Source organism: Peromyscus leucopus, chromosome 2 (assembly GCF_004664715.2).
Source record: "Peromyscus leucopus breed LL Stock chromosome 2, UCI_PerLeu_2.1, whole genome shotgun sequence".
Lineage (NCBI taxonomy): Eukaryota > Metazoa > Chordata > Mammalia > Rodentia > Cricetidae > Peromyscus > Peromyscus leucopus.
The window spans coordinates 139231615-139259152 of record NC_051064.1 but is presented as its reverse complement, the minus strand read 5'-3'; the positions used below and the strand labels follow the sequence as shown (position 1 = coordinate 139259152).

The 27538-nt window shown below is 53.1% G+C and overlaps 1 protein-coding gene across 6 annotated transcripts in view; it reads right to left on the bottom strand.

Moving 5' to 3' along the window:
* Kif17 (kinesin family member 17) overlaps window positions 1-27538 on the bottom strand; it is a 38710-nt gene that overhangs the window by 1207 nt on the left and 9965 nt on the right. Inside the window, exons 2-14 of one of the 6 annotated variants that reach the window (XM_037203113.1) lie at window positions 26804-26950; window positions 25974-26075; window positions 21225-21414; window positions 17777-18229; window positions 15836-15945; window positions 8790-8943; window positions 7727-8283; window positions 6846-6923; window positions 5269-5486; window positions 4535-4766; window positions 3857-4115; window positions 2400-2470; window positions 892-1009 (exon numbers count right to left, since the gene is read on the bottom strand). In XM_037203113.1, coding sequence (XP_037059008.1) covers window positions 892-1009; window positions 2400-2470; window positions 3857-4115; window positions 4535-4766; window positions 5269-5486; window positions 6846-6923; window positions 7727-8283; window positions 8790-8943; window positions 15836-15945; window positions 17777-18229; window positions 21225-21414; window positions 25974-26075; window positions 26804-26950 — 2689 coding nt within the window. Of the gene's footprint in view, window positions 1-891; window positions 1013-2399; window positions 2471-3856; window positions 4116-4534; window positions 4767-5268; window positions 5487-6845; window positions 6924-7726; window positions 8284-8789; window positions 8944-15835; window positions 15946-17776; window positions 18230-21224; window positions 21415-25973; window positions 26076-26803; window positions 26951-27538 lie in introns of those variants that run through there. The other 5 variants (XM_037203114.1, XM_037203112.1, XM_028875321.2 and 2 more) reach the window with 5 other exon arrangements.

Genomic DNA, 27538 nt, shown 5'->3' with positions numbered 1-27538 from the left:
CCAGAAGAGGGCATCGGATCCCTGGAACAGGAGTTACAAATGGTGGTGAGCCACCATGTAGGTGCTAGGAACTGAACCTGGAGCCTCTAAACCACTTAACCACCAAGCCAATTCTCCAGCCCCTTGAAGATTAATCTTATCAACTTGATTGTATTGAGAGACTGTAGCACACACACCTCTGTGTATGTGTGTGTGTGGGGGGGGGGGGGTTCCAGAGCAGAGTGGTCTATGGGGTAGCAAATGAGGAAGGAAGACATGACTTGAAAGGAGTAGAACCATCTAATAGGCTGGAGGCCTGGATGGATCAGAAGGCAGAGGAAGGAAGTCCCTGTCAAAAGCTTGCTGTCTCCCCCTGGTTCCCAGCCACCATGATGTGAGCAGGTAAGTAGGTCTCCACCGCCACGGTGTCCCACTCAATCTCTAGCCCAAAGTAGTACTCTGAAGCTGAGAGCCAAATCTTTCAATCTACTTTTTTCAAGGGTGACCTTGAACTGCTGACCCCTTGCCTCCACTTCCCAAGTGCTGAGATGACAGGCAAGCATCACAAGCCTGGTTTATGTGGTGCTGGGGATTGAACCCAGGGCTTTGTGCATGCCAGGCAAGCGCTCTACCAACTGAGCCACGCTCCCAGCACTACTCCTCTGAGCTGTTTCTCTCAGGTATTCATCGTAGCAATGAACACTGACTAACATAATTACCCGCTTTGTGGCCCTATTTCCCCAGCTCATCTCCTCTAATCCCGAGAAGTGGGCATCATGCACCTTATTTTATACCCAGGGAAACTGAGGCTTACACAGGGAAAGGGTTTTTGTATCTGACTCCCAAATCTTCCCCATGGCATATTTCCCAGTGGGTGTGGAGGAGGGAAGCCCCAGTGGGCAGGACACTCACTGAGGCTCTTCATGGGGTCCGTGCTGAGGATCTGGCTGGCCCGCTTGGACCGGAAGTAGTTACTAGCAATATTTTCACTGTCGCTTCGGCTGAGCATCAGCTTATACCGGTCTTCCTCCTGCTGAGATTTCAGAGCCTCGTGAGCGACAGTCCCCCCCAGTTCTCTTGTCTATGCAGCCAGTGTGTGCCCTACCCTGGGCTCAGGAGCTTCTGGGATGCTTGGTGCTATGCCATGCTGGGCATCTCCTAGGCTGCATCACTCACAGGACTCCTAGGGTAGGAACCCTGGCGCTTGGACCAGGGAAGTCACAGCCTCCTCTCACCTTCCTTGACATGGTAGGGGGAGCGGTACATGTTCCTTCCTCCGGCATCACCAGGGGCAAGGGTGATAGATACCACATGGCCTAAATCCCTCCATGTATACACAATGCAAAAAGTCTCGGCTGTCAGCTACTTTTGTGGCCAACACATCTTCACTGTCCCTCTCCAGGGAAGGCTCTTTTTCAAAACTGCTGTGATGGGCTTCTTTTCCTGAGTCCGAATCTTTTGCACTAGGTAACTGTTTCCTTCCATCCCAGTGGGGAGAGAATTCACAGGGCCAGATGTAGGACCCAGACTTGTACCAATCACAGAGTTACATTGTCCTGAACTGAAGTAGGCCTGTGACCAGGGAGAGCCAGCCTCAGTCTTTCCATAAGCTTGGATGTAACGATGGCCTCAGGCAGCGGTTCTCAGCCTTCTTACTGCTGCAACCCCTTAATACAGTTCCTCATGTTGGGGTGATGCCCAACCATAATATTATTTTCAACACTACTTTATAACTATAATTTTGTTACTGTTATGAATTGTAATGCAAATATCTGCTATGCAGGATACCTGATATGTGACCTCCAAATGGGTCATGACCCACAGGTTGAGAACCACTGGCTGAAGGGATGAGATCTTTCTTCCTTTTGGATCGTGACTGCCAGCAGCCATTCCCACCTGCCCTTCCTTGGGGAGAAAGCCTGAAGCTAGCTAGCTCAGAGGCAGGGACACAGGGCAAGACCAGACACAGAACCCTGACTGAGCCCCAAGATTCAGCCATGCTTGAAACTCCTCTACCTGCATGGATCAGTGAGGTCTCTATTTTGTGTTGACTGTTTGGCACCTGTCACTTGGAACTAAAAGTGTTCTGACAAACCTCTGTAGTACCAGGCTAAAAATGTCTTCAAGCTTTTTCTTTCTTATGAAGTTAAGTCACTGAGGTAAATCCAGCCTTGGGCTAGCAGGAGATACCACAGGCGGTTACCACAGACTCTCCCTTTGTTCAGTACTTTTGAAGGGGAGGCTCCCCGAGAATCCAGGTGCCTAACATAGTGGCGGAAAAGGGTCCAGGCTCAGCACCTGGCTTTAGTCCCCAGGCAGGAGGGCAGCAGCCTGTGGCTTCACTGACCCACAGCACTGAGTGGGCACCCCCCCCACACACACACTTCTTCTCTCTTCCTCCCTTCCACTTTGGGCCTTACCGTGTGCGGTTCGCCACTGTCCACCGCAGAGGTTTTGCGGGCTGGCTTGTTCTGTGGCCCGGTTGAAACTGCTATGAGAAAATAGAAACTGAGGAGCTGGGCAGAAGGTGCAGTGGGAACAGCCCTGCTGGGGTGGGGGTCAGGCTGGCCGGAGGCTAGAACCAGGGGACACTGCCCAGCCCTGTGAAGAGATGATGAGGAAGCAGGCAGCAAGAGGACCCGGATACAGGATGCCCACACCGCTGATCCAGGCTGGAGTCAGGTGAGCAGGACTGGGAGAGAGGCTGCTGCTACCCAAGGGAAATGGAGCTTGCTTGAGTTTTAATTGGGTGATTGGCATCTGTGGCTACCTGTCACTTCAGGGATGGAGGCATAAATGACCACTGGCCAGGAAAAGGACTACAGGATACCACATAGGAAAGTAGACATACACACACGCGCGCGCGCATACACACACACACACACACACACACACACACACACACACACAGTGGAAATAGATCCACAGAAAATCTGACTTTACTCTGAGGTTCATCAATCTGGATGAGTCCTTGAGGTCATCTTATCCAATCCCTCCTTGTTAAGCTCAGAGAGGGACAGTGGTCTTCATAAAATCACACAGGAAGTCAAGGGCCAGAGCACAGATTGAACCTTGAACAGCTGGTGTCTATCCATCGTCCTAGTATAACTCACTGCACTGGTTGTGAACTCGATCCTATAGGATTCAGTTTAATTTTTCTTTGCTTTGGTTTGGTGGGCTTTATTTACTCATTTTTATTTCATGTGTGCAGGTGTTTGCCTGTATGTCTGTATGTACAGCACAGTGCCAGTGCCCTCAAAGGCCAGAAGAGGGGACTCCATTGGAGTAGGAGTTGCTGGCAGTGTGAGTGCTGGGAACCAAACTCTGGTCCTCTGCAAGGGCAGCGTGTTCTCCTAACTACTGAGCCACCCTCCAGCCCGTTCTGCTTCCTTCTTGAGGCAGAGTCTCACATATCACAAGCAGGCCTTGACCTCGCTATGTAGCCAAGGATGACCTTGAACTGACCCTCCTGCCTCCCCCTCCCCAATGCTGGGATGCTAGGCATGTGCGACTAGGCCCTGTTCTGAGATCCGGTTTTAACCATGCTCTTTTGTGGGACGGTCAAGGGATAGAGTGACAGTAGAGACAGAACCAAGCCCCGCTCTGTGCCGGGCAGCTCTCTGAGGCATTTACATGTCTGAGCATACCACAGACCTAAGAGCACCCATACCACCAACGACAGTCCCACAGAAGCCACACAACCCCCACCTGTCCGCCTCCAGAACACAACACTTTCTCAGGGCCCCAGTGACTGGATCCTCAGGAATACCATGTCTGTTGCACCCACAGCTTACAGGAAGAGGCCGGGCTTTGTCCCTCTGCAAGGTGGCCAGCCATCAAAGAGACAGGGGAGGGTGGGGGCAGCCAAGCGCCTGACCTACTGGGAGACTGGTTTTCAGGATGATGGGATCTGGGATCTTCCAGAAGCCGTTATCCTCGTCCCAGCTTGACTCCCGCCGGATCTTCTCCAGGTTGCTATAGTTACAGTCCCTGCGAATGAGCGGCTGCACCTGCTCCAGGAGCTGCTGGAAGAGCATGGAGTCCCGCTCCTGCCGGCGGATGGTCGCCAGGTAATCGATCTTCTCCAGCTGGAACTCCGACTGCAGATCCTTGATTTCTACCTCCGCGGCCCGGAGCTGAGCCAAGGATGAGGTGAGCAGGGAAAGGCAGCTGAGCCCATGTCTCCAGACTCGGTCCCCAAACTATCCCCAGCAGCCACTCACCAACTGCTCCCTGGTTCTGCCTTCCACGTGGCCCCACTGACACTGTGTCCAGACCCCCAGAACCTTCACCCACCATTCATGACCCTCCCTTCCAGCGTGTAATGAGTGCCTCCTGCATCCACAGACCCGCAAAACATTTGTCTTCAACCACACCCCGTGGCCCCAGCCTCAGCCACATGCCCTATCCAGACATTTCTTCTGGAGCATTAGAAGAGACACACAGCAGGCACTTAATAAATGCTTGTGCAGAGAACAGAGGGTTGCCAGCTGTTTGCAAGGAGTGCTGATGCTCAGCTGGGGCGTGGGGCCAGGAGCCTGAGCCAGGGCCTCACCTTCTTCTGCATCTTCTCCAGCAGCTTGCTCTTGGCCCTCACTTCCTCTTGGATGGAGTCGTAGACATTGAGCAGCACCCAGTCCCCGCTGTCCTCGTCCGAATTCTGCAGCGCGGCCACCAGCTGCTTTTTGCGCTCGTCTGCGTAACGCTTCCGTCGCTTGTGCTTCTCCTTCAGGTCCTTGTTCTTAGCCTGCTCGCCTCCCACCACCTGCTGCTCCAGCATCTGCAAGCTGCATCCAGGAGAAGGAAGCAAGGGGGACAGATCCTGCCGCTGGGCCAGCATCTGCCACCCACTCGCTCCCCCACAACCCACTTCACAGAGTGGTAAACTGAGGTGCAAAGAGCTAAAGCTGGTTGCTTAGAAGTGGGTTCCTCCAAACAGTGTCCTGAGGGCTCAGAGCTGAGCCACCCCCAACACTGACGGGGCCTGCAGCAGAGCAGGCTCATAGCCCTGCTCCATCAGCACAGGGGTGGCGCGCCACAGTTCTCATCCCAGCAGGTGACGGGGTGGAAACTGGTGCCCGTGTGGCTCTGGGTCACAGCTCTGCCTGCCTGGCCTGCTGTGGCCCCCTCCCCGGCCCCACTGCCCCTCTTACGGCAGAGGCAGGAGGAGGCTGGTGTGGGTTCAGTAGAGGTTGAGAAGCAGGTCTCACCTCCCGCCCAGCCTGGGCCACAATTCCTGCACCTCCAACCTTGGGCACTAGGCTCCTGACCCCTGAACCCGCTGCTCACCGGGCCAGCACCCGCTGCTGATCCACAGGCTGCAGCTCCTCGGTCAGCACAGCCACTTCCACGCCTACACCCTCCCTTCTCACGCTCGCCATGGCCAGTAAGGGCTGAGGCTGGGCCACCTCGGCCACCTGAGCCATGTGGGCTTCAGACTCCACCCACACGCCAGTCTCTGCCTCAGACACCACCTCTTCAGCCACCTTCAGGCCTACATCGGGCTCCTGGACACAGAGGGAAACAAGATGGGATGAGACACGAATGAACCTGCACAGTTCACCCCCTGCCTCAGACACACCAGGCTGAGCATCCTTAATTCCAAAGTCTAAAACCCAACATGCATAGAAATCGGAAAAGCTTTGAGCTCCTGGGTGCTCCAAGGTTTCATGTGTCGGCGGCTGGGGAGGTTCTCGATGATTAATGCGCTTGTAAACATTCAGACCCCCAGAACCCATGTAAATTCCGTGTAACTCCAGCCGCAGAAGGCCAGAGTCAGGGGACCCCGGAGCAAGCTGGCTACTGAGACCAGCCATGTGCGTGAACCCTAAGGTTGGTTGGGAGACCCCGTCTCAGGGAACAAAGTGTAAGAGCAATCGAGGATGATTTCCAGCATCAACTTTGAGCCTCCACATGCATGTGGACCCGTGTGCACCCCCAGACCTGGGCCCACACACATGCACATGAAAATGAAGAAAAACAAAAGGGATACCAGGATATTATGGGCTTAAGACGACAGGGGTACAACCTGCAGCAAGCTATAAAAAATTTGGACTCAAACTAATTCTTACCACAATTACCCTCACCAACACCCCTGATGGGTTCCCAGCCTCCTCTCTTGAGTTCTCTAACCCAGTCACCAAGGCAGGCAGGATAATTCTCTCAAAAATATGAACTGACTCCAGTGTCCCTTTCCTACTAGAACCTTCCATTGCTGCCCATGGAATTCATCCACAGGAAACTCTGGTCTCCTTCCTGGCAGCTGGCCCTCCCCCACGTTTCTTCCAGGCATCCTTGGCACCCCATCTGTCCACCTTGGTGCCACCCCCCCACCCCACTCCCACCCCCACCCCCGCCAGGACCTTGGTGTCTTGTTCAGGAGTTCTTTGGCATGAAACACTCTTCCTGGCTTCTCCTCCTGCCTTGGTCTCACCTCCTAGCAGGGGCCTCCCACCATTGTGTCTACCACCTATTGCCACACCCTGTCCTGTGACCATGCCTGGAGGCTTGAAGGCTATCGTGGCTCTTCCCCATCTGCCGCACTGTCCCAAGCAGAAGACAAAGGGTATCCCAGATTGTGTGCCACCAGACTACAGGGGGTCCCGGATGGGGCCTTAGGACCACCAGGCCTGCCTGCAGCCCTCATCCTCTGTGCATACCTGCCTTTGCTCATATAAGACAAGGGCCTCCAATGCCATTGTCACAGAAGGCCCCCTATTCACATCGCCCATGCACAGAGTGGCAGTCTCATTGCTCAGCCATGGGACACCTGCCTGGGGACTGTGGAGGCAAAGAAACCTAGTCCCCAAAGGGAGGGAACAGGTCAGACAGAGCTGGGCCAGGTGGAGGGCCAGGCAGGTACTCACAGTCTCGAGGAGGAGGCTGTCAACCACCTCAGGCTCTGACCTCATGTCACTGGGCTCCAGAAGGTCTGTGGAGGATGGCTGATGGCGGGGGAAACAGGTAAGAAAAAAGAGGAACCATCTGGGCCAGACCCCCTCGACTTCCTCACTGCCCCAACGTCACCTTGCCTCCTTGGGGGTTGCAGACCCACCCATGACCTCCCCTGCCTGCCTGCTGCTGCTATAGGGGTGAAGAGGTGAGGGGCAGAGACAGGGCACAGGTGAGCACCTATGGTGTCCCAGATACGCTCTGTATTGTTTCATGCAAGGCACAAACTGGCATCTCTACTATTCAGAGGCGGAAACCGTGGCTTAGAGAGGCAAATGGCCAACATTGCTCCATGAAGTGGGAGCTGGGATTTCAAAGGCTGTTAAATGTGTGTGCATATGTGCATACATGTGCTTATATGAAGAAAACAGAGAGAAATGGGGAGAAAAAAAGGAACATTTTCTTAAAACAGGAAGGGACCAGAGATTGGGTAGGAAGGGACAGGGGAGTCACCCCCAAGTCCTGTTGTCTTGAAGGGCAGCCCCAGGCTCCCTGGCTCTCTTAGGCTCAGGATCACTATAGCAACTCAGCCCCCCCCCTCCTACACACACCGTGTCCCATCAAAGAAATGGGTGCCTGCCTAACATGACCTGGGGCCTCCATCCCAGCTTTCCTAGTGTGTGTCTGACAGAGTATGTGTCCTTCCCAGACCACAGGCCAGCAAGCTCTCCAAACAGGCTACTGGGTCACGGAGGACACATGTGGACACTGCTGAGCAGCAGAGATCAGCGGCCCTGTGTGTACCATGACCCTGTGCTCCCAGCCCATCCTGCCGGCTCCATAGGACATTAGCTACCTGCTCAAGGGTCTGGGGGACATCGGTCCGAGATAGGTCTGTCATGGCCACCGTAGAGGAGAGTGTGGCTAGCTTGGCTTCCACGTCGGCAAAGGGGTCTTGCAGGCTTGTTAATATCTGCAGGGGCTCCAGTGGCAGTTCATCCTCTTGGACATAGTTTTCTGCCTCCAGTGAAGATGCAGCAGCTTCTGGACCAAGATATTCATCAGAGAAGTACCTGCTCTCAGCCAGCACCCCAGGCATGGAGAACTCCACGTTGGAAAGCTCATCCGGTCCAGGGAAGGCCTCAGACATGGAGGAGTCTTCGAGGGTAGATGATTCATTGGACCCGAAAGAAATCTCTGACCTGGAGGGCTCCACCGGGGGCAGTTCCTCAACTGTGAGGGGAGCTTGGCTCTTGGTGACCTCGTCACCAGGCAGGGTGTCGGGCATGGAGAGGATGATCGGCTTCACCGCCGTCTCGTACTGCACAGCTGCGGAGTACTCGGACCCGTTGGCTAACTCGGCCCTGGTCATGACCTCTGTCTTGAAGAGGACTTCTGCCTTGAGAACCGTCTCTGCAATAAACACGAACGTCTCACAGACTCCCAGGGGAAGGTGGCCCTACACCCACTGTGTCTCAAAGACCAGCTTGAGTCAGAAGCCCCCGAGTCCCGCTGCAGTTCCCATGTCATCCATCCCTGCCCTACGGCCTTCTCTCCAGAGCCTAACTCGGCCTTCACCCTCTCTCCCAGGAAGCCATCCCTGAGCAGCACTGATGAGGCCCCGGGGACAGAGAACCACAGATAAGTGTTGTGTGACAAGATCAGCTCTGGGCCCAGAGTGCCTGGATTCCAGCCCTGACTCCGCTTCCTCAGCTGTGTGGCTAAAGACAAGTTACCTCTCCTCCCTGGGCCCTGTTTTCTCACCTATAGGCGGAGGGTAACTGAGGTCCTGACTGGCTGAATTGTACAGGGCAGGGAGGCCTGAGCCTGCCATGCAGAGGACCGTCACACGTCACCCGTCTGTCACCAAGAGGGCAGTCTGGAGGTGGGCTCCCGACCTGCCCCAGGGCACCACACACCTGTTTCCTTCTCCTTACGGAGATTCTCCTCCAGCGTGGACAGCTTCACGTCATAGGAGTTACGCATGGCAGTGATGTCCTCCTGCAGCCTGACGCGAGACTCTTGCTCCGCCTCATAGTCAGCCTTCAGACGGGCCAGACGCTCCTCATACTCCTGGGTGGTGGGGTGGGAGACACGGTTAGTGGCCTCCACTCAGAACCAGTCTTCAGAACTGACCTACAGTTCTAGATACTCAGACAACACAGGAGAGGATGAGGTGAGAGTCCCTCTGTCACATGGGGGTGACGGTTCGCGGTGACATCCCTCTGCACTGTCCTCCGCGAGGTTTTGATGGACGAATGCTTTCCATGTGTGTTTTCAGCCTAACTCTCCCACACTACACTGCATCATGAATGCCTTTCCTCATCTAGTTACGCTTCTACCCAGTGGTACTCTAGCCACTGGTAGTGAAGTATGTCGCTATTCCCGGGCCTCCCTCTCCCTCTCCGCTGTCGCCGCTGGCTCCTGTCTCAACAGCATCCCACTCGACCCCCACATCCACTCTTGCTCCACCTCAGCTATCCCCACACTGCTGCTACCCACCCCTGTGACACCATACCCGCTGCCTACGGTGGGTGGCTTCCAGGTTCATGGACAGTCCAAGCTTCTTGACTAAACCTGAGTCCCCATGTGATGGGACACTGCTGGCCCTTAAACATCCTCTTTTCCTTCCTTCCTTCCTTCCTTCCTTCCTTCCTTCCTTCCTTCCTTCCTCCCTTCCTTCCTTCCTTTCCTTCTCTCTCTCTCTCTCTCTCTCTCTCTCTCTCTCTCCCCCTCCCTCCCTCCTTTCCTCCCTTTCTTTCTTATCATTGTTTTAAGTTATTACTATTTTAAGTGTATGGGTGTTTTGCTAGTAGGTAGATCTGGGTACTATGGATGTGGGCTAGAAAGGGTGTTGGATTTCCTGAAACTAGTATTATAGATAGTGTGAGCCACTTTGGGTATGCCAGGAATTGAACCCAGGCCCTCTGGATCAATAACTAGTGCCCTTAACCACTGAGCCATCTCTCCAGCTCCTTCTTTTAAAATTAAAAACAAGTTTTTGCTGCTGCTGCTGCTGTTTCCTGTGCTGAGCATCGAACCCTGGTCTTCACGTATGGTGGGTGTAATGGGTTGTCACTTGATTGTTGTTCTGGCTCACTTTAATTGTCAACTTGAGACAACCGACAGTCACCTGGGCAGAGTCTCACTGAGGGACTGTCGACGTTGGTTGGCCTGTGCTCATGCAGGTGGGGACTGTCTAGACTATGTCAACTGTTGCAGAAAAACGCGACCCACAGTGGGTGACACTATTCCTTAGGAAGGAAGACCTGAGTGTGTCAGGGCAGAGAGTCAAGCTGGGAAAACAGGCATGCATGTTCATCTCTCTGCTCTTGACATGGATGTGCTAGGACCAGCTGTCTGAAGCTCCCGTCTTGACTTCTGCAAACGATGGCCTGTAACCTGGAACTGTGAGCTAAAATCAATCCTTTCTCCCATAAGTTGCTTTCTGTCAGGGTATTTTCTCACAACAACAGAAAAGAAATGAGTGTAACTGCCAACCTGAACGGACCGAGAAGCACCCAGATTAGTGAGAAGGCACACCTCTGAATGTGCCTGTGGTGATGCTTCCCGAGAGGGCCGGTGAACAGGGGAGCATCTGCCCTGGAGATGGAGCACGCCATCCCATAAGCTAGAGGCCCAGGGGGGATGGAGGGGAAGAAAGGAGGCTGCCAGCATAGTCTCTTTCTTTCTCTTTGCTTCCTGGTCCCCATGAGGCAAGCACCCTTCTTCATGACGCCCTTCCACCGAGACCTTCTCCCGGCCACAGTCCAAGAAGCATGGGACCACTAGACCCTGGACCTCCCAAGCCATGAGCCAAAACACAATTTTCATTTCTGAGGTTGTTTGGGTCGGCCCTTCTGTGATGGTGATGAAGAGGCTGGATGCACACGAAGCAGGGGTAGTACTCTGAATCTGGACCCTCAGCCATCCACCGCTTGTTTCTGTTTGCCGTTTTGACTTTTCTTCTTCTTCTTCTTTTCTTCTTCTTCTTCTTCTTCTTTTCTTCTTCTTCTTCTTCTTCTTCTTCTTCTTCTTCTTCTTCTTCTTCTTCTTCTTCTTCTTCTTCTTCTTCTCCTTCTCCTTCTTCTTGTTATTGTTATTATTAGCACATTTGGGTTTCTGGTAACTTGCTCTGCCCAGAAATGCCCACTTCTCTCATGCTTCAGGGGCTCCATGCTGCTCCCCTGGCAAGTTCATTCTCAGGGCTCACAAAGGCCTCCTTCCTAACCTGGCCACTCTGCCAGCCATCATGTTTTCTGCTTCCACTGGTCTCTGTCCAGAGAGTTACTGTGAGGCCTCATCAGTAACGTGTGCACCCGGGGACGGATCAATACATCTCCAGATGCACTTGAACTTCCTAACACATGCAATGCCACTCTCTGACACCACCAGCTCAGTCGCCGGTGTGCTTTGTCACCACCCCCACCCTGCCTTCTTCCTTACTCTCTGGAAAGCCCCATCCTGCACCGGATCAGTCTGCTCAGCCCTGACCCTGTGAAAGCCAGACCTCAACCCAGCCACCTGCACCCCAGCAAAACACACAACCTGCATGAGCACATGAATGCACACATGAGCACACATGCATGGGTATGTACACACATCTGCACAGGCACACTTTTGTGCACACACAGGCACACGTACCCACGTATAGCGGCATTCCCTTCTATTCTCACTATTAAATGGGGGGACCCTGAGTCACAGGAGGCCTGTTTGTGTGGCTGAGGATCCTCCCAAGTCTCTACCCTCCCTGCCTGTCCTGCAGGGTACAGGAGTTCCCGCCATGGCCTTTGCATACTAAATCCATCTCCCTCTGTACTAGGCCACTGCTGGCCTTACAGCATGCCTTGGCCCTTTCGATATTTAAAGCAACCCCCCACACTCCAGCTACAGCCCCAGTCCCAAACAGGTGCTCAGGTCACACTTGCTGAGGGAGGATGGAGATGGAGCACAAGTCACGACCCTGCTTCTGTGTCACGCTCATGAGTGAGAAGGGACCTTGGTTTTTGCCCTCGTATGGTCTGTGCAAAACAGCGGGAAGGTTACCATGGTGGATGTTCTACAGATGATGAATCAGAGGCCCACAGAGCTCAAACCATCTGCCAGCCACAGTGCCTGTCAGAATAGGGCTCTTACAATGAAAAAACTGGATGACCCTGCGAATCCTCCAGTCCAAACCTCCCCATTCTGACTGGAGGCCGAAGTCCAGAGACATGTCTTGGGCTCCCAGGTGGGCTGCCTCCTGGCCAAGGTCCTCTTATATACACAGGGGCTTCATTCTAGGGTCTGACTATGCTAGGATGTAGTTCTGAGAAAGTGACTCAGAAGAGAAAGACACCCAGGAGGATGAGTGGGAAGGGGGAGACATCCACACCTCTGCTTCCCATCACAGCTCAAAGCAGAAATTCCAGGGTCAGAAATAGAGTCCCGGGACAGCAGTGGCTGGTGGCACCCTCTGATAGCCTATACCATCTACTAGGTTTTAGGCAGAAGCAGGCAACACCCATGGCTTCCAAGAGGTACCTTACCCAGGACTGCCTCTCCAAAATGAGGTGTGTTCTCCTTGGAGACCACTAGGGGGAGGCGACATCCAACCTAGCAGATCAGAAGGTGCCTGCCTACAAGGTTCCATTCCAGGCACTGTCCAGTTCTCTCCTTCCCTGAGGATCTGTGACCCAGATCCACTCATCACTGTAGGATTCCACAGCCACTCCAAGTCACTTGGTATGGCTCCTGGCCACTGATACCTACAGAGCATCAAGGCTCCTAACACAGGAAGGGTTGCCACCTTAGTGGGATGCTTATAGGCTTAGCACTCCCCAGAGGGGCTCGTCTAACTGCCACCTCCACAACGGACAACCCTGGGTCCTAGAGACAGACAACACCCAGACCTACTCTGGATGGTCCCAAAGCCCAGAGCTCCCAGGACTGGGACCACCAAACCAGGCCCCTGGTCACACAGTCTGACAGGGTCTCGAGGGCTGGCCCCTAATTGAGGTCATAGCTGACAGACAAGGCCCCCAAGCTGTAGACATGGCCAGGCCAGAGCTCCCAGGATCTACTTCTGCCTAGTATCAGGGTTCCCGCTCAGGAAGAGCCAGTTCCCCACAGTGACCACTGAATGTCAGACCACCAGGCAAGGTTAGCAGGCAGCCTTTCAACAGCGGGGGCCTCTAGGACCCACAGAGCCTAGAGTTGAGAGGGATCCTCTGTCATGTCTTCTTTGTATGTATTCCTGGAGATCTCCTGTCCTGCTGCTTCCCAGGGATGCTGGGAGGTACATGGTGTGAGGTTTAGGTGTGAGTCATGTGAGGTCAATGCTACACTTATCCCAGGATGAACAGGCCATGTTGCTCTCAGGCCCAGGCTTGGCCACAGCGCCAAAGACAAACAAACTCCTTTCCACTGATAGCCTGGCCTCTGCCAAGAACCCTCCCACTCCTGGGACACGCTCTCTACTTCCATCAGTCCCCAGCCACCTCTTCCAGCATGTGTGATTGAGGGAAAATGGCCCCCAAAGGGAGTGGCACTATTAGGAGGTGTGGCCTTGTTGGAGTGGGTGTGGCCTTGTTAGAGTATGTATGATCTTGTTGGAGGACATGTGTCATAGGGAGGCGGGCTTTCAGGTCTCATATATGCTCAAGCCATGCCCAGTGAGATAGTTTTACTTCCTGTTGCCTGCACAAGATGCAGAACTCTGTTACCTCTCCAGCGCCATGTCTGCCTGCACACCACCATGTTCCACCATAATAATGGACCAAACCTCTGGACTCTAAGCCACCCAATTACATATTTTCCTTTATAAGAGTTGCTGTGGTTATGGTGTCTCTTTACAGCTAAGACAGAAGTTGGTACCAGGAGTTGGGCATTGCTATGATAGGCTGGACCATGTTTTTGTTTGGAGTAATATGGTCTTTGGGAGTTTGGGTTAGGAAAGCAGTGGAATTAAGTAATGCTTCATTAATGGGCCATCCTAGTAGGAGCATGGAAGACAGTGGTGCTAAGAGTTATCTGAATTGTGAGGTACCGGCTCAAGAGGGCTCAGAGGAAGAGAGTATTAATTTGAGGCCTAGAGATAGTTCTTGTTATATTTTGGTGAAGAATGTAGCTGCCTTTTGCCCTTGTTCAAAGAGTCTGCCTGAGGCAAAAATAGATTTGGATTAATTCCATTGTCAGAGGAAATCTCAAAACAGTCTAGTATAGACTCTGTTGTGTGGTTATTATTGGTAACTCTAATGAAGATTTATAATGAAAAGGGATAAGCTGAGCAAGGAAAAATACAAAATGTACAGGCTGAGAAGAAAAGGGGCACCAGGAAGTGGAATGAAGCTAAACCCTGTGTCCAAGGAGACAAACAGATTAAGAAATGGAATAAAGGGAGTGGTGACCTCAGGGCAAGATCCCACCCAGCTAAGTTTCCTACTTGTGCAAAGGAATTAAAGAAAAGCTTAGAGCCAGGTGTGGCGGGGCACACCTTTAATCCCAGCACTTGGAAGGCAGAGGCTGGCAGGTCTCTGAGTTTAAGGCCAGCCTCGTCGACAGAGTAAGTTTCAGGATAGCCAAGCTTAGGCAGTGAAAGGCAGAAAGCTGGCGAAGACATTATTGAATGAGGGGCCATGTTCCAGCCCTAGCAAGCAGCAGAACTTGGTAGCTTCAGCCATGTGGTTCTGGCTTTAGAGTTAAGGACAGAAGAAAGGAGTTACGGAACAAATCTGCTGAGGCCAGGCATGAGTCAGGGGTGTCACTGAATGGAGGCCTAGAGGGACCATTGCTTGACAATGCGAAGTTGAAGCCTGGATTGCCTCGGAGACTCCAAGATGTTGGAGATGTAGAGCCGTGGGATACCTGCCTAGGAGAGCTGCTAATAGGAAGTGGAACCAGCCTAAGGGAGAGAAATATGTTGCAGCCAACAAAGCTGAAAAGAGGTGGAGATCTGAAGAGCGTTTTGACATCAGACACGGATATGCAGAGTTTGGAGTTTGCCCAGCTGCTTTTCAGTCTTGCTTTGGTCCAGCATTTCCTCATTATGTTCCCTTGTGTTTTGGAATGGCAATGTGCATCCTGTGCATTATCTTTTGGAAGTATGTGGTCTGCCTTTTGATTTTACAAGGGATTACAGTTAAGAGATGCATGAATCTCAAAAGAGATTTTGAACTTTAGACTTTTAAATAGGTTTGAGACTGTTACAGACTATAGGGACTTTTGAAGTTGGACTGAATGAATTTTTTGCATTATGATATGGTTACAAAGTCTTTGAGGGCGAGGAAGTGGAATGCAGTGGTTTGCGGAAAAATGTCCTCCAAAGGGACTGGCACTATTAGGGGGTGTGGCCTTGTTGGAGGAAGTATGTCACTGTGGAGACAGGCTTAGATATGCTCAAGCCATGCCCAGTGAGATAGTTCACTTCCCTATTGCTGTGCAAGATGTAGAACTCTCAGCTACCTCTCCAGCACCATGTCTGCCTGCATGCCACCATGTCCCACCATGATGATAATGGACTGAACCTCTGAACTGTAAGCCACCCAATTAAATGTTTTCTTTTATAAAAGTTGCTGTGCTCATGGTGTTTCTTCACAGCAATAAGACACAGTGTTACCAAGGAGAACTTCTCTTGGGGATGCCCCTGGTCCTCAGTTTTCTCCTCACACAGGCTCTTTTGTGACACCAAGAACAGTCTAGGTCAGGAACCCAAGTTCAAATCCTGGGTCCAACTCTTTGATATTCCTGTCTTTCCTATAGCTTTGGAAAAGTTGTGACATCTCTTTGAGGCCCAGCTTTCTTAGAAACAAAAGGGGCACCATGGTGCCAACCCCACGGAGAGTGAATCAGGGTGACACCCTATAGGCACTGGCTCTTCCTAGGACACCCTCTCCTTCATACTGGCTCTCCCTGGGACACCCTCTCCTTCATACTGGCTCTCCCTGGGACACTCTCTCCTTCACACTGGCAGCTCGCAGGATCTCACCTCCCGGATCAGCTGTTTCTCAGCCTCAGTGTCCTGCTGCACAGCAGTGGGGGGCAGCAGCTTCTCCTCAGGCTGGACAGGGTTCAGGGGTGTCTGAGTGGACAGCAGGGCTGGAGAGAAGGAGACAAGAGGAGTCGAGAGTGAGGCACCCAGGAACCAAGCATGAACATGCCTTTATGTAAAATAAAATGCAATTGACGAGCCACCGGAGTGCTGTGGGATGTTCTGTACGTCAAATTGCTCTAATTGGTCAATAAATAAAACACTGATTGGCCAGTGGCTGCAGGAAGTATAGGCGGGACTAACAGAGAGGAGAAAAGAAAGAATAGGAAGGCAGAAGGAGTCACTGCCAGCCGCTGCCAGGACCAGCAGCATGTGAAGATGCTGGTAAGCCACAAGCCACATGGCAAGGTATAGAATTATGGAAATGGATTAATTTAAGATATAAGAACAGTTAGCAAGAAGCCTGCCATGGCCATACAGTTTGTAAGCAATATAAGTCTCTGTGTTTACTTGGTTGGGGCTGAGCGGCTGTGGGACTGGCGGGTGACAAAGATTTGTCCTGACTGTGGGCAAGGCAGGAAAACTCTAGCTACACTGGAGAGTTCAGGACACTGGAGAAGTAGTGTTGGACACAACTCCACACCACTGTGCACTGTGCACTGGGGAGAAAGGCTGAGCATCAGGGTTCTAACCTAGGAAGGGCCCCCATTAGCTGCTGAGTTGGGGACCCACCGGGGATCTGGTACTTCTTCCCCTCCTGGTATCCCTTTACCAGTGTTGGGGGTTCGCGGTCAGGACAGGGAACGGGGAAGGAGGAGGGGAGGGGATGGGCATCCTGCGACATCCTGCCACTCTACCTGGCCACCACTGTCCCCCACCTCCCCCACCATTCGAAGGCAGCCAGCAGTAGCATGTGGAGTTAGCTAAGTGCCCTGTGGTGTTTGTGGGTCCTCACACTTCACCCCTGACCCTAGCAGGGGTGAGTCACATGCCCGGGCCGCTATGGAGATTTTCTAACTGATCAAAGCCTTTTGGACAGGCTTGGATCCTCTCTGCCCGGCATGGCTGTCTGTCTGCCTTCAAGTTGGTTCCTCTTCCTCAGAGAGGCAAAGCCTGGGTCTGAGTCTTGTGTGTCCCCAGTGTCCAGCCCTGGTTTTCATATGAAGAACTGTAAGGGAGCTTTGCATGGATGGGTGGGTGGTGGGGAGGTGGGAGGGTTCAGGAAGGAGAACGGATGGGTGGCTATGTGAACAGTTGGGGGATGAAATCTGAATGGGTGGAGGATGGAGAACGGGGAGGAGGGGAGGAGGGTGGGTGGGTGTTGGGAGGATGGATGAGCAGGGGCTGTGTAAGCAGTGGAGTGAATGGAAGGGAGGCAAGCATGTGGGTAGGTGTGGGGGAGGGGTGGCTTGTGGACGGGTGGAGGGGGGGGCAGTGGGCAGATAGCTGGGTGTAGAATGGGTCAACTGAGGCAGGCGGGCAGGACCAAGGGGTTGATGCTAGACTCTTCTATGCTCACTGTTCCTAAGAGACAGCACCAGAACACTCTGGTGTCTCAAGGCCTGCAGGCCTGTGCTCCAGCCCCAAGTGTGTATGCCTGCCAGATGACAGACTGCAAATGTCAGGGGCAATTACAGGAGCTTGGGTGGGATGTGGGGAAGTGAATCACCAGGATGCTAAGAACACGATGCCCCCGACACTGAACCAGGGGGACAGATGAGTAAGCCTCAGGTGGGGAGGGGGCTGTGGGCTTAGGGCTAACTGAACAGGCCAGCCAGCCAGGCCTCTTTCTGGGGCCACAGGCAGGTAGAGGCCATTACCACTGGGGTATGCTAAGTGGTGTCAAAGTACTTGCCTATGGGAGTCGGCTAGAGTAGGGACATTCTGATGGGAAATCTGCTTGGCCCCGCCCCCTCCCGCAGCCCCAGGCTGTCCCACCTGAGAGCTGGCCAGGGCCCATCTGTTGGGCCAGGATGGCCTTCAGCCTCTTGATCTCCTCCTGGTACTCTCGGAGCAGGGCATCCTTGGGGTCTTCATTAATGCGTGGCTTGTTCTTGATGTTCTTTGCCCGGTTGGCATAGCGCAGCGTGCTGAGGCTCTCGTCATAATTGTTGTCAGCCGGGGACAGGCAGGCCACCATCAGAGTCTTGGTGTTGCCGCCCAGCGAGTCCTGCAGGAGTCTCGTCAGCTTCGAATCCCGGTAAGGGATGTGCTTGCAACGTCCGTCCACCAGGGCCGAGATGACGTTGCCAAGTGCTGACAGTGACAGGTTGATCTTGGTGGCCTCCTTCAGCCTTTCCCCCGTGGCCCCGGTCTTGGATTGCCGCTCACTGCCCGCCAGGTCTACCAGGTTGAGTTTGCCTGCACGGAGGTGGTCCTTACCCCGCTCATCTGCAGACAGGCAGGCAAGGAGCAACAGCTGGTGAGCTCCACATCTTCTCAAGATTAGGGTGGCTGGCTACCAGGCCCTCGGGACCTACCATCCACCTGGGGCTACATTTGAGCCAATCAGGAGTCTGTAAAGGAGGGGCTGCCATGGTACAGGTAAGAAGACTGAGGGTCAGCGATGGCATGAAACTTCCCCAAGGCCACACAGAAGCCAAGGAGGAAGTGGAAGGGGGGCTGGAGAGATGGCTCAGAGGTTAAGAGCACTGGCTGCTCTTCCAGAGGACCTGGGTTCAATTCCCAGCACCCACATGGCAGTTCACAACTGTCTGTAACTCCTGTTCCAGGGGATTTGACACCCCCACACAGACATATATGCAGGCAAAATACCAATGCTCATAAAAAAATAAGTCATTTAAAAATAAAAAGAAGCCAAGGAGTGGGGACAAGGCGGACACTCGGGGCTGCCTGACTCCGAAGACAAGGGTCTGTTCTCTGGGGACAGCAGTCTCTTTTACAACAGTTTGGACAGATTTCCTATGAGGCCAAAGGCAGAGGATGGCGGAGGGGAGATGGAAAGATGGCAAGGGAACTGTACCTTCCATGCAAAAACGACTGGCTTTGAAAGACAACCCTGCCCCCTTTCACACTGTAGGGCATAAACACAGCCACGCAGCTCTCCCACCCTCCAGGGACCCATTTGCAAGGTAAGACTAGCCTTGAGTGGCATCCTACCAGGATTGGATGTGAGAGTCATCTGACCAGTGCAGAGCCATCTTAAGGGAGAGAAAATGTTTGCTGACATTAGATGGTGTGAGGGATTTGGGTCTGTAAATCTTTTTTTTTTTTAAAAAAAAAAAAATGGAGCAGGAAGAGCCTAGCAGTGTTTTTGGAGAACACTTGTAGAATGTACCAGTTTATGTCATGAGCCTTGAGTATGTGTGTGCTCCATGCTTTCACAGTGCACACCAAGTCTAGCCTGAGCAAATGAGTCTCAGAGCAGAAATGGCCTTGGACACAAAGGTATCCTGGCACTGTGAAGCCAGAAACAATGTAAATGCCTCATGGACGACCACTGAGGGGCGAGTGGAGCATCCTCCATCCACCACTCACCATCATGAAGACCTGGCAATGAGTCATAGGAAAAAAAAGAAAAAGAGGAGCCAGAGAAAACAGACTTAGCTGTATGGCCGCATTTAGGCGTCAGTCTGCCCTTCAAACCTTCTGCAAAGTCCAAGAGTGCTCATGATTCTCTCTCATCCATTGAGTCGGGCAGCTCTCCCTGCCCCATTTGCAACTGTGAGGTGGGTGTCCTCTTCAGGTGGGTATCCCCAGGAACACCCAGGTTGATGTCCTTCATTCAAGTAAGTACCAGGGCGCTGGTCTGGGGACAGGTTGCCCAGGTTGCTGAATGGACAGTATGCAGGGAGGTTCTATCAGCCCTGGCCTTGACCCTGGGTCAGAGGTCTCTCCAGTTATGTTCCCAGTTGGGCTAGGCTGCTTCCTGCTCTGTGCTCTCTGCAGTTCTAATTGTGATGAACTACACACTAATGCAGCTGCAGCCTTAGTAGACAAGGTACCAGGAAGCCCTGGGTTCAAACTCTGGCTCCTCCACTTCATGGCTGGGGTACCCTGCATGAGAAAATCTCTTCACTTCTCAGAGCCTAAGTTTCCTATGTGTAAAAGGAGAATGATAACACCTGCCTCGAGGACGGCCTCAGTTACAGAGGTGAAGTGTAGGAGCCCTCAGAGAGCATCTGCCCTCACATAGCATCTCCCTGCATACAGCATTTCCCTCACACAGCATCTCCCCTCACACAGCATCTCCCTGCACACAGCATCTCCTGCACACAGCATCTCCCTGCACACAGCATCTGCCCTCACACAGCATCTCCCTGCACACAGCATCTCCCTGCACACAGCATCTCCCTGCACACAGCATCTGCCCTCACACAACATCTCCCTGCATACGGCATCTCCCCTCACACAGCATCTGCCCTCACACAACATCTCCCTGCACACAGCATCTCCCTGCATACAGCATCTCCCTGCACACAGCATCTCCCTGCATACAGCATCTCCCTGCATACAGCATCTCCCTGCACACAGCATCTCCCTGCATACAGCATCTCCCTGCATACAGCATCTCCCTGCACACAGCATCTCCATTCACACAGCATCTCCCTGCATACAGCATCTCCCTGCACACAGCATCTGCCCTCACACAGCATCTCCCTGCACACAGCATCTCCCTGCACACAGCATCTCCCTGCACACAGCATCTGCCCTCACACAGCATCTCCCTGCATACAGCATCTCCCTGCATACGGCATCTCCTTGCACACAGCATTTCCCTCACACAATATCTCCCTGCACACAGCATCTCCCTGCACACAGCATCTCCCTGCACACAGCATCTCCCTGCACACAGCATTTCCCTCACACAGCATTTCCCTGCACACAGCATCTGGCTTACAGGTACCCAGAATAACACCGGTTTCTTTCCCCTCTTTCTCAGCAGCTCTGCCAGGAAGAGGAAGAGGCAGGTGAATGAAGGGCAGAGAACATTACTGAGAAAGAGGAGGCCTAAGTTACACACAGACATCTGGCCCTTCAGGTTTTCCAGGGATGAAATCCAGGGCCTGGAGCAGGCTACTCAAGTACTGAGCTCGAGCCCCAGCTCTGAGACTCTGTCTTCTCACCTGTAAAATGGAGTGTGAGCTACTAGCTCATGGGAGCTGAAAAGAAATAGATGAGATCATGGGTGCATGCTGCCTGGCACATGGAAGTACTCAGTGTCATCTACCAGTTTTGAGATTGCTGGTGCAGATCCAGGAAACAGGTCCCAGCACAGGGAGGACCCTCGTCTGTTTCCTTCAGGCAGTTAAGGGCATCTTTTCCCAGTTCTCTAGGCTCCAGAGAGGTGAGATGCCCTCCTAGCAGGAGTGGGAACCTGACTCAGAATGCCTGGGCCACCCTCTGCCCGCAGCTGGCCCCATACCCACGGCATAGATCTCGATGCTGATGGTGAAGATGGAGTGTGAGCGGGAGGAGTCCTTATTCATCAGGGTATAGCCAACCGCACGGTTCTTCCAGCCGGTCTCCATGACGCGCTCGCACTGGGTCACGTTATGCACCGTGTGCATGGACAGCCCCTTGACATACACACCCTTCTCGGGGTGCTCCTTCAGCTGCAGAGAGGAGCAGGGAAGGCTGAGATCACCAAGGATCTCCAATGAACCCAAAGGCGGGACCCTGTCCAGGCTACCTGTGCGCTCTTAAACCATCCTGTTATAGGCAGGGGGCTCACTCCAGTGGAGCCGGCTGCAAACCTACTCCTGCCTCCCACCCATTGCAGGATCTTGAGCCAGTAACATCCTGAAGCTCAATATGCACATCTGGAAAATGGGCATGACATACCTATTTCATGGGCATGGTAAAGATTCAGTAAAGTAAGGCAGACAAGCTTTGCATGGGACCCTCAGCTTCTGGAAGAGGATGGGGCTGGCACCCGGGGCTCTGAATGTATCTCCTTTGTCCTGTCCACATGGCTTCTGATATCCCCTCTTCTGATATGACTGGGGCAATGGAAATGTTTCCTGACTCCTGGATGATGGCAGGTGGAGAGTCGTTTGTTGCCCAAGCCCACAAGGCTCTCAGCTCAACCCTCGGAGGTGGCAGCGAATAAGCTATACATGCCCCGGATGTTCCCTGCTTCCTTTCCAGGCAGCCAAGGAGCTTTGTTGCTTACTCTGAGCAGTGAATGCAGAATTTCTCAAGAGGAAAGAAAACCACACTGGTAAGAACAGAATGAAGGGCTGGGCGCAGCAGGGCACGTCTGTAATCTTAGCACTCAGTGGGCAGAGGCAGAACTACTGCAAATTCGAGGCCAACCTGGGCTACACAGCAAGACTGTGTCTTGGCCGGGAGAAGGAAGGAAAGCAGATCAACAGCAAGTGTTTGCCCGCCAAGTGGCCATGCCGACTGGAGCCCAGAAGGCTCAGCGGTCTGCTCTAGGGGTCCCAGGAGTCCGGTGGGGACACAGGCTAGCTCCACCTGCTTGGGTGTGAAGTCCCATTGGGGCTGGTTCTAGGGAACAGATAAGAAACTGAGGCACAGAAAGGTTAAATGACTTGCTGAAAGCCATACGGCTATCAGCTGGGTTCAGTGGCAGAGGCTTCAGGAGCAGGATAAAGAGTCACAGACGACAGGCACAAAGGACAGGCTCCTGCAAACAGAGGCAGGCAGCACCCAGAAAGCCGACTACATGGATCCCACTACACTCCCAGGATCTAGAGCCCAGCTGGGGGCACACAGCAGGTCTGGTGAGTGTCTGGTCACTTTCACAAAGAGTATACTGGGCTGGAGAGATGGCTCAGTGGTTAAGAGCACTTGTTGCTCTTGCAGAGGACCCGAGTTCAATTCCCAGTGTTCACATGGTGGCTCCCAACCATCTATAGCTCCAGTTCCAGGGTGTCATAGCTCGACAGTCTCTTCTGGTTTCTGGAGGGCCTAGACATGTACACAGTGCACAGACAAACAAAATCCATACATACAGCAACATACAAACATACATACAGGCAAAACACTCATACATGTAAAAATAAAAATAAATACATCTAAAAATTTTTTTGTTGTTGTTAAAAAGAGCCTATTTAGGATGGGCAGTGGTGGTGCATCCTTTTAATCCCAGCACTCGGGAGGCCAGGCAGATCTCTGTGAGTTCGAGGTCAGCCTGGTCTACAGAGCGAGATCCAGGACAGGCACCAAAACTACAGAGAGAAAACCTGTCTCGAAAACAAACAAACAAACAAACAAACAAACAAACAAGGGACCCTATTTTAAAAAGCATTATTATCCACCTTCCTGTTTATTCACCAGGACTCAGGCTAGAAACCTGCTAGATGAGGGACGTCAGCTGGCTTCTGCAGACTTGAGTCACCTCAACTATGAAATGGGGATAACCCCCATCTCTGTAGACTACATGGAAATTAAGAAGGAAACAGGCCTGTGGTACCTTAGGGGACTCGGTGGAAGCAGGTCATGAAGAGGACAGGGATGCTGCCTTCAGCACGAGTAACCTCAGAAGGCAGCCCCTCATCTCAGACACCCTCGGGGTCTTTCCCACTGCTCTTACCCACACCCACTGCACATTCGGTCCTGGGGAGGTGTTGAGTGACAGCTGACAGCTGTACATCCTATCTCCCCTCAGTGACTGCTCATCTAGGCTCCAAGAAACCAGAGCCAGGTCTCCATGGCAACCAGCTGTGCTATGGCAGCGATGGAGAGGGGCCCAGGCACATGGCTATGACTAGTGTCCAACTGGGAAGGGATGTTCATCAGCTCTCCCCCAGACATGGCTCAGGAGGGATTTTGGGAGGCCCCTGCAGGCTCTACTCCACTCCATGATCTATTGGGTAGAGATGTGGGGCAGTATTTATACTGGTTTGGGGGTGGGGAGGGGAGCTGGCTTCCCCAAATCTCCTGCTGACCTTCCCTGACTGAATAACTCCTAATTATAAAACGTACCAGGCCCCATGCTAACCACGGGCTAAGAGCTTGCTCTCTGGAGCCTCGGGTCCCAATCCATTCCCACTCTGTGTGTTCTTTGGGTTATACATAGGTGCCTGAATCATAGAGGATGAGAACAGGATTCTCCTACGCGTACACGAAAACCATCTGCACATCACCCACAAAGCAGCCTATCAAAGACCCAGTGCCTGCAGGGTGTGCACCACTGAGCCATCCTATCACCTGCAGCCCCCAAGGCAGCGGGCTCCCTGAGCAAGGCCTTCCCAGGGTCCAGGGTAGCCAGGAAGGGATAGAGTCCCCATGGCACCCACATAAGTTGGTTGGAAGGTCTGTGAGCAGCAGGGCTGTGACCTGAGGGTAGCCTTTCGGAGCTCCCAGCCCCCACCCAACTCCCCTGCCTGTCTCTCAGGCTGAGGGTGAGTCATGACTTACAGGCTCCCAACCCCCTCTTCTGGTGAGGGGGATGCTGCAGGTTGGTGGTAGAGGTTCCTGGCAGGGAGGGCAAAGAGCCGCCAGGCTTGGGCAAAGCCCGCTGCAGGAGGATGGGCGCGGTCTTGAGTGGCTGGGTGGAAATTGAGGAGAGGAGGAGGGTCTAGTACAGTGTGTGACCTGGCATGCTGGTGCACATGGGTTCTGCCCAGTGAGCCTTTGCTGAAAACCATCAGTGGACCACTGTCCTCCCTCTCCTAAAGCTGGAATCACTGGCTTCCTAGTGGACCCTGGGGGGTGGGGGTGGAGGCTTGGCCAGATCATAAGCATCATGGCTGGAGGGGAAATCCAGCGGTATCCCAGCACAGATGAGGGGCAGCATCTCAGACTGGCCTCTCCTCCCTGGAGCAGGCCATTCTGTTTGTCAGTGCCCCAGGCAGGAGCAAGACCAGTACCACTGGCCAAGGCCAAGGTCAAAGGGTCCCAGCTGGGACTCCACGCCCTCTCACTGGCTTCTGGTCCTGGCAGCATTTGCTTGCTCATTCATTCTCCTCTCTCTCTCTCTCTCTCTCTCTCTCTCTCTCTCTCTCTCTCTCTCTCCCTCCCTCCCCCTTCCTCTCCCCCTCCCCCTCTCTCCCTTGCTCACTCCCTCTCCCTCTTCTCTCCCTTCCTACTTCTAGGTTTCCTTCCTTCCTTCCTTTTTTCTTTCCTTTTCTTTTTTGACAGTCTCCCTATGTGATCCAGGTTGGCCTGGAACTGGCAATCCCCCTGCCTCAGTCTGCCCACTTCTAGGATTATAGCCTGGGCCATTAAGCCAAGTCCGGGAGGTTCCAGATCTCCCTGGGTGCCCAGGCAGTCACACAGGTCCAGCCTATCTGGACAGAACCCTCCCAGGTCTTCCAGCTCTGCCTCCACCTTTAGGAAGGAGCACTCTCCACCCTGAACCCGTTCTTTGAGGAGACTGAGGACAACTTACAGAACGTGCCTGAGGCTCTCTAACTAAGCCAAAGCCCATCTTCACGGCCATGAGTGTGGCTCATCTGTCCTTGGCTCTGCCCCTCAGGGGCTCCACTTGCCCGCCCCCTGTCGTTGCTGGGTTTTTCTCTAAAGCTCGCCTACTGGACACCCAGCGGGTACTGGCACCAGGCCGAGGGCTTGCTCTGCTCACTGTCTTCAATTCTCAATACCCCTTTTCAAAGTGGACCCAGATGATGGAATCCTAGCCATATAAGCATCAGTAAAATAAGGTGTTTGAAGTTCAAACCCTTCAGTTAGGGAGACCTGGGTTCAAGTCCAGGCTTAGCCACTTGCTGCATTGTAGAACCTGGACAGGTAGAGGCTCTCTCAGCCTCCTTTCCACTCTGGTAAATTAGAGATGACAACCACCACCAGCAAGATTACTCCAAAAATGAAGTGGAAAAATGCACCTGAAGATCCAGTAAATAGTAAGTAACTCACCCCTTCTTTTAGGCCGTCTAATAATTTTTATCAGTGGAAGTGTTTTCTAAAATAGAAATCTATTGGGAAACTCCACCTTGTTTCAACAGAGGTGGCCTTGCTCAAGGTGATATCCAGCCTGTGTGGTGGCAGCAGACACAGCAACAGCCCACACATTAGGTTCTCTAAGGACTCAAGTTCAAAAGGCCCCACTCTGACTGGACATGGTGATGTTTGTCCATGGTCCCAGTACTAGGGAAACCGAGCAGCAGGATCCTGAGTCCCAGCACCGTCTGATACTAGCCTCTCCCCTGGCACCTTCCTGACCACCCCACATGGGTTCTGCACCCACCTCCAGCTTCTGCTTGGTGTCAGCGCCCAGCAGGTCACGGACATCTTCATTGTAGATCTCCAGATAGGAAGCCCGGACCAGGAACTTGGTGTTTTCTGCACACTGCAGGAAGCAGAGCATGAATAGATGGCTGGTGCCAAACCTTCCTGATGCTCAGGCCACAGCTGAGACATGGAGGAGGAGGGAGACATCAGGCCACACGGGCCCTCACCCCAACCCTACCCTGCCTGCCCTGCTGGCAAGCCTTGTTCTCCAGCTCTAGAACCCTCAGACCTCTAAGCTGGGTTATGGCTATCTATCCAATGTGCTGCCTACAAACTTCATGGGAAGGGAGATGGAAACCTCCACCCTACTCAGGTGAGAAACCGTGGTCACAGTTTCAGTGACTGCACCTGGACCAAGTCCTGGCTTTGGGCTGAAGAATGGGAACCTCTAGGGCCACCACAATTGGGAGTTGTCCAGTCTCGGGTCCATGAGGTTAGTATACAAAGAGCTTCCCACAAGTTTGCTCTTTAGTAACTGCTCAATGAATGGGGAAGCCATGACTGTTATAACCACTTCCTGTCACCATGTTCAGAGTCATCATACAAGAATGTTGAGTGATTTTTAACATTCAAAGACGGCAGGAGAAAAAACACACAACCAACACTCCCCTTGGTTTTGTTTTTCACCCACGATCTTTTCAGAACCCAGGACTTGCCTCTGTTGACCCACGCAGAGTCAGGACCAGGTTCTGACTGCAACCCACAGTCCATGCCTCTGCCATAGGTACCCTGGGGGCCATCTGTGACACTTAGCCTTACCTCTTCCCATGTGAGGCCCATCCATACCTGAACACTCTCAAATACGTGCTCGAAGGCTCTGGGAATGATGCCTCTCTGGCAGGGGGGATCCGGCAGGCCCTGCATGGTGAAGGATTTCCCACTGCCTGTCTGGCCATATGCAAAAATAGTACCGTTGTAGCCCTCAGTGACACCCTGAATGAGAAGGAACCAAGGTCAGGTGTTCAGATGACAGGTCCAGGTGGGCACCATGGTCCCCAAGCCCATGGACTCCAGTGCCCTGCCAGGGTCCCCATGGAACAAGGCAGCACTCTGTCCTCAAACAATGGTCTGATGGGGTTAAACATCATGCCGAGGTGGGGTTATCTAAAAGCCGGTGCTGAGGAGCCAACTTGGTTCAAATTGTGTCTCCATGCTGGTTTTGCTTCTTCGTGCACTGTTGCAGACAGAACTCAGGGTCTCACATACGCTAGGCAAGGGCGCTCCCACCAAGTCACACCCTCAGTCCATCTCCACTCTTTACTGGACTGGTCTTGGACTTGGCACATGGGCTCTCAGTCTCCTCGCCCGTCATAAAGGATGAGGACACAGCCCCTTCCTAAAGCTGAATCATCTCAGGTATTAAGTGTGGCAAGTGCAGGCACGGACAGGTGCTTGCTAGATGTCTGCCGGGCATGTGGGGAGGGCAGACACAATGCTTCACACCCAGGCCAGGGAGGTGGTGCACACAGGACAGAAGTTCAGAGAATCGTGAAGGGAGGGAGTCAAAGAGAGGAAGCAGGA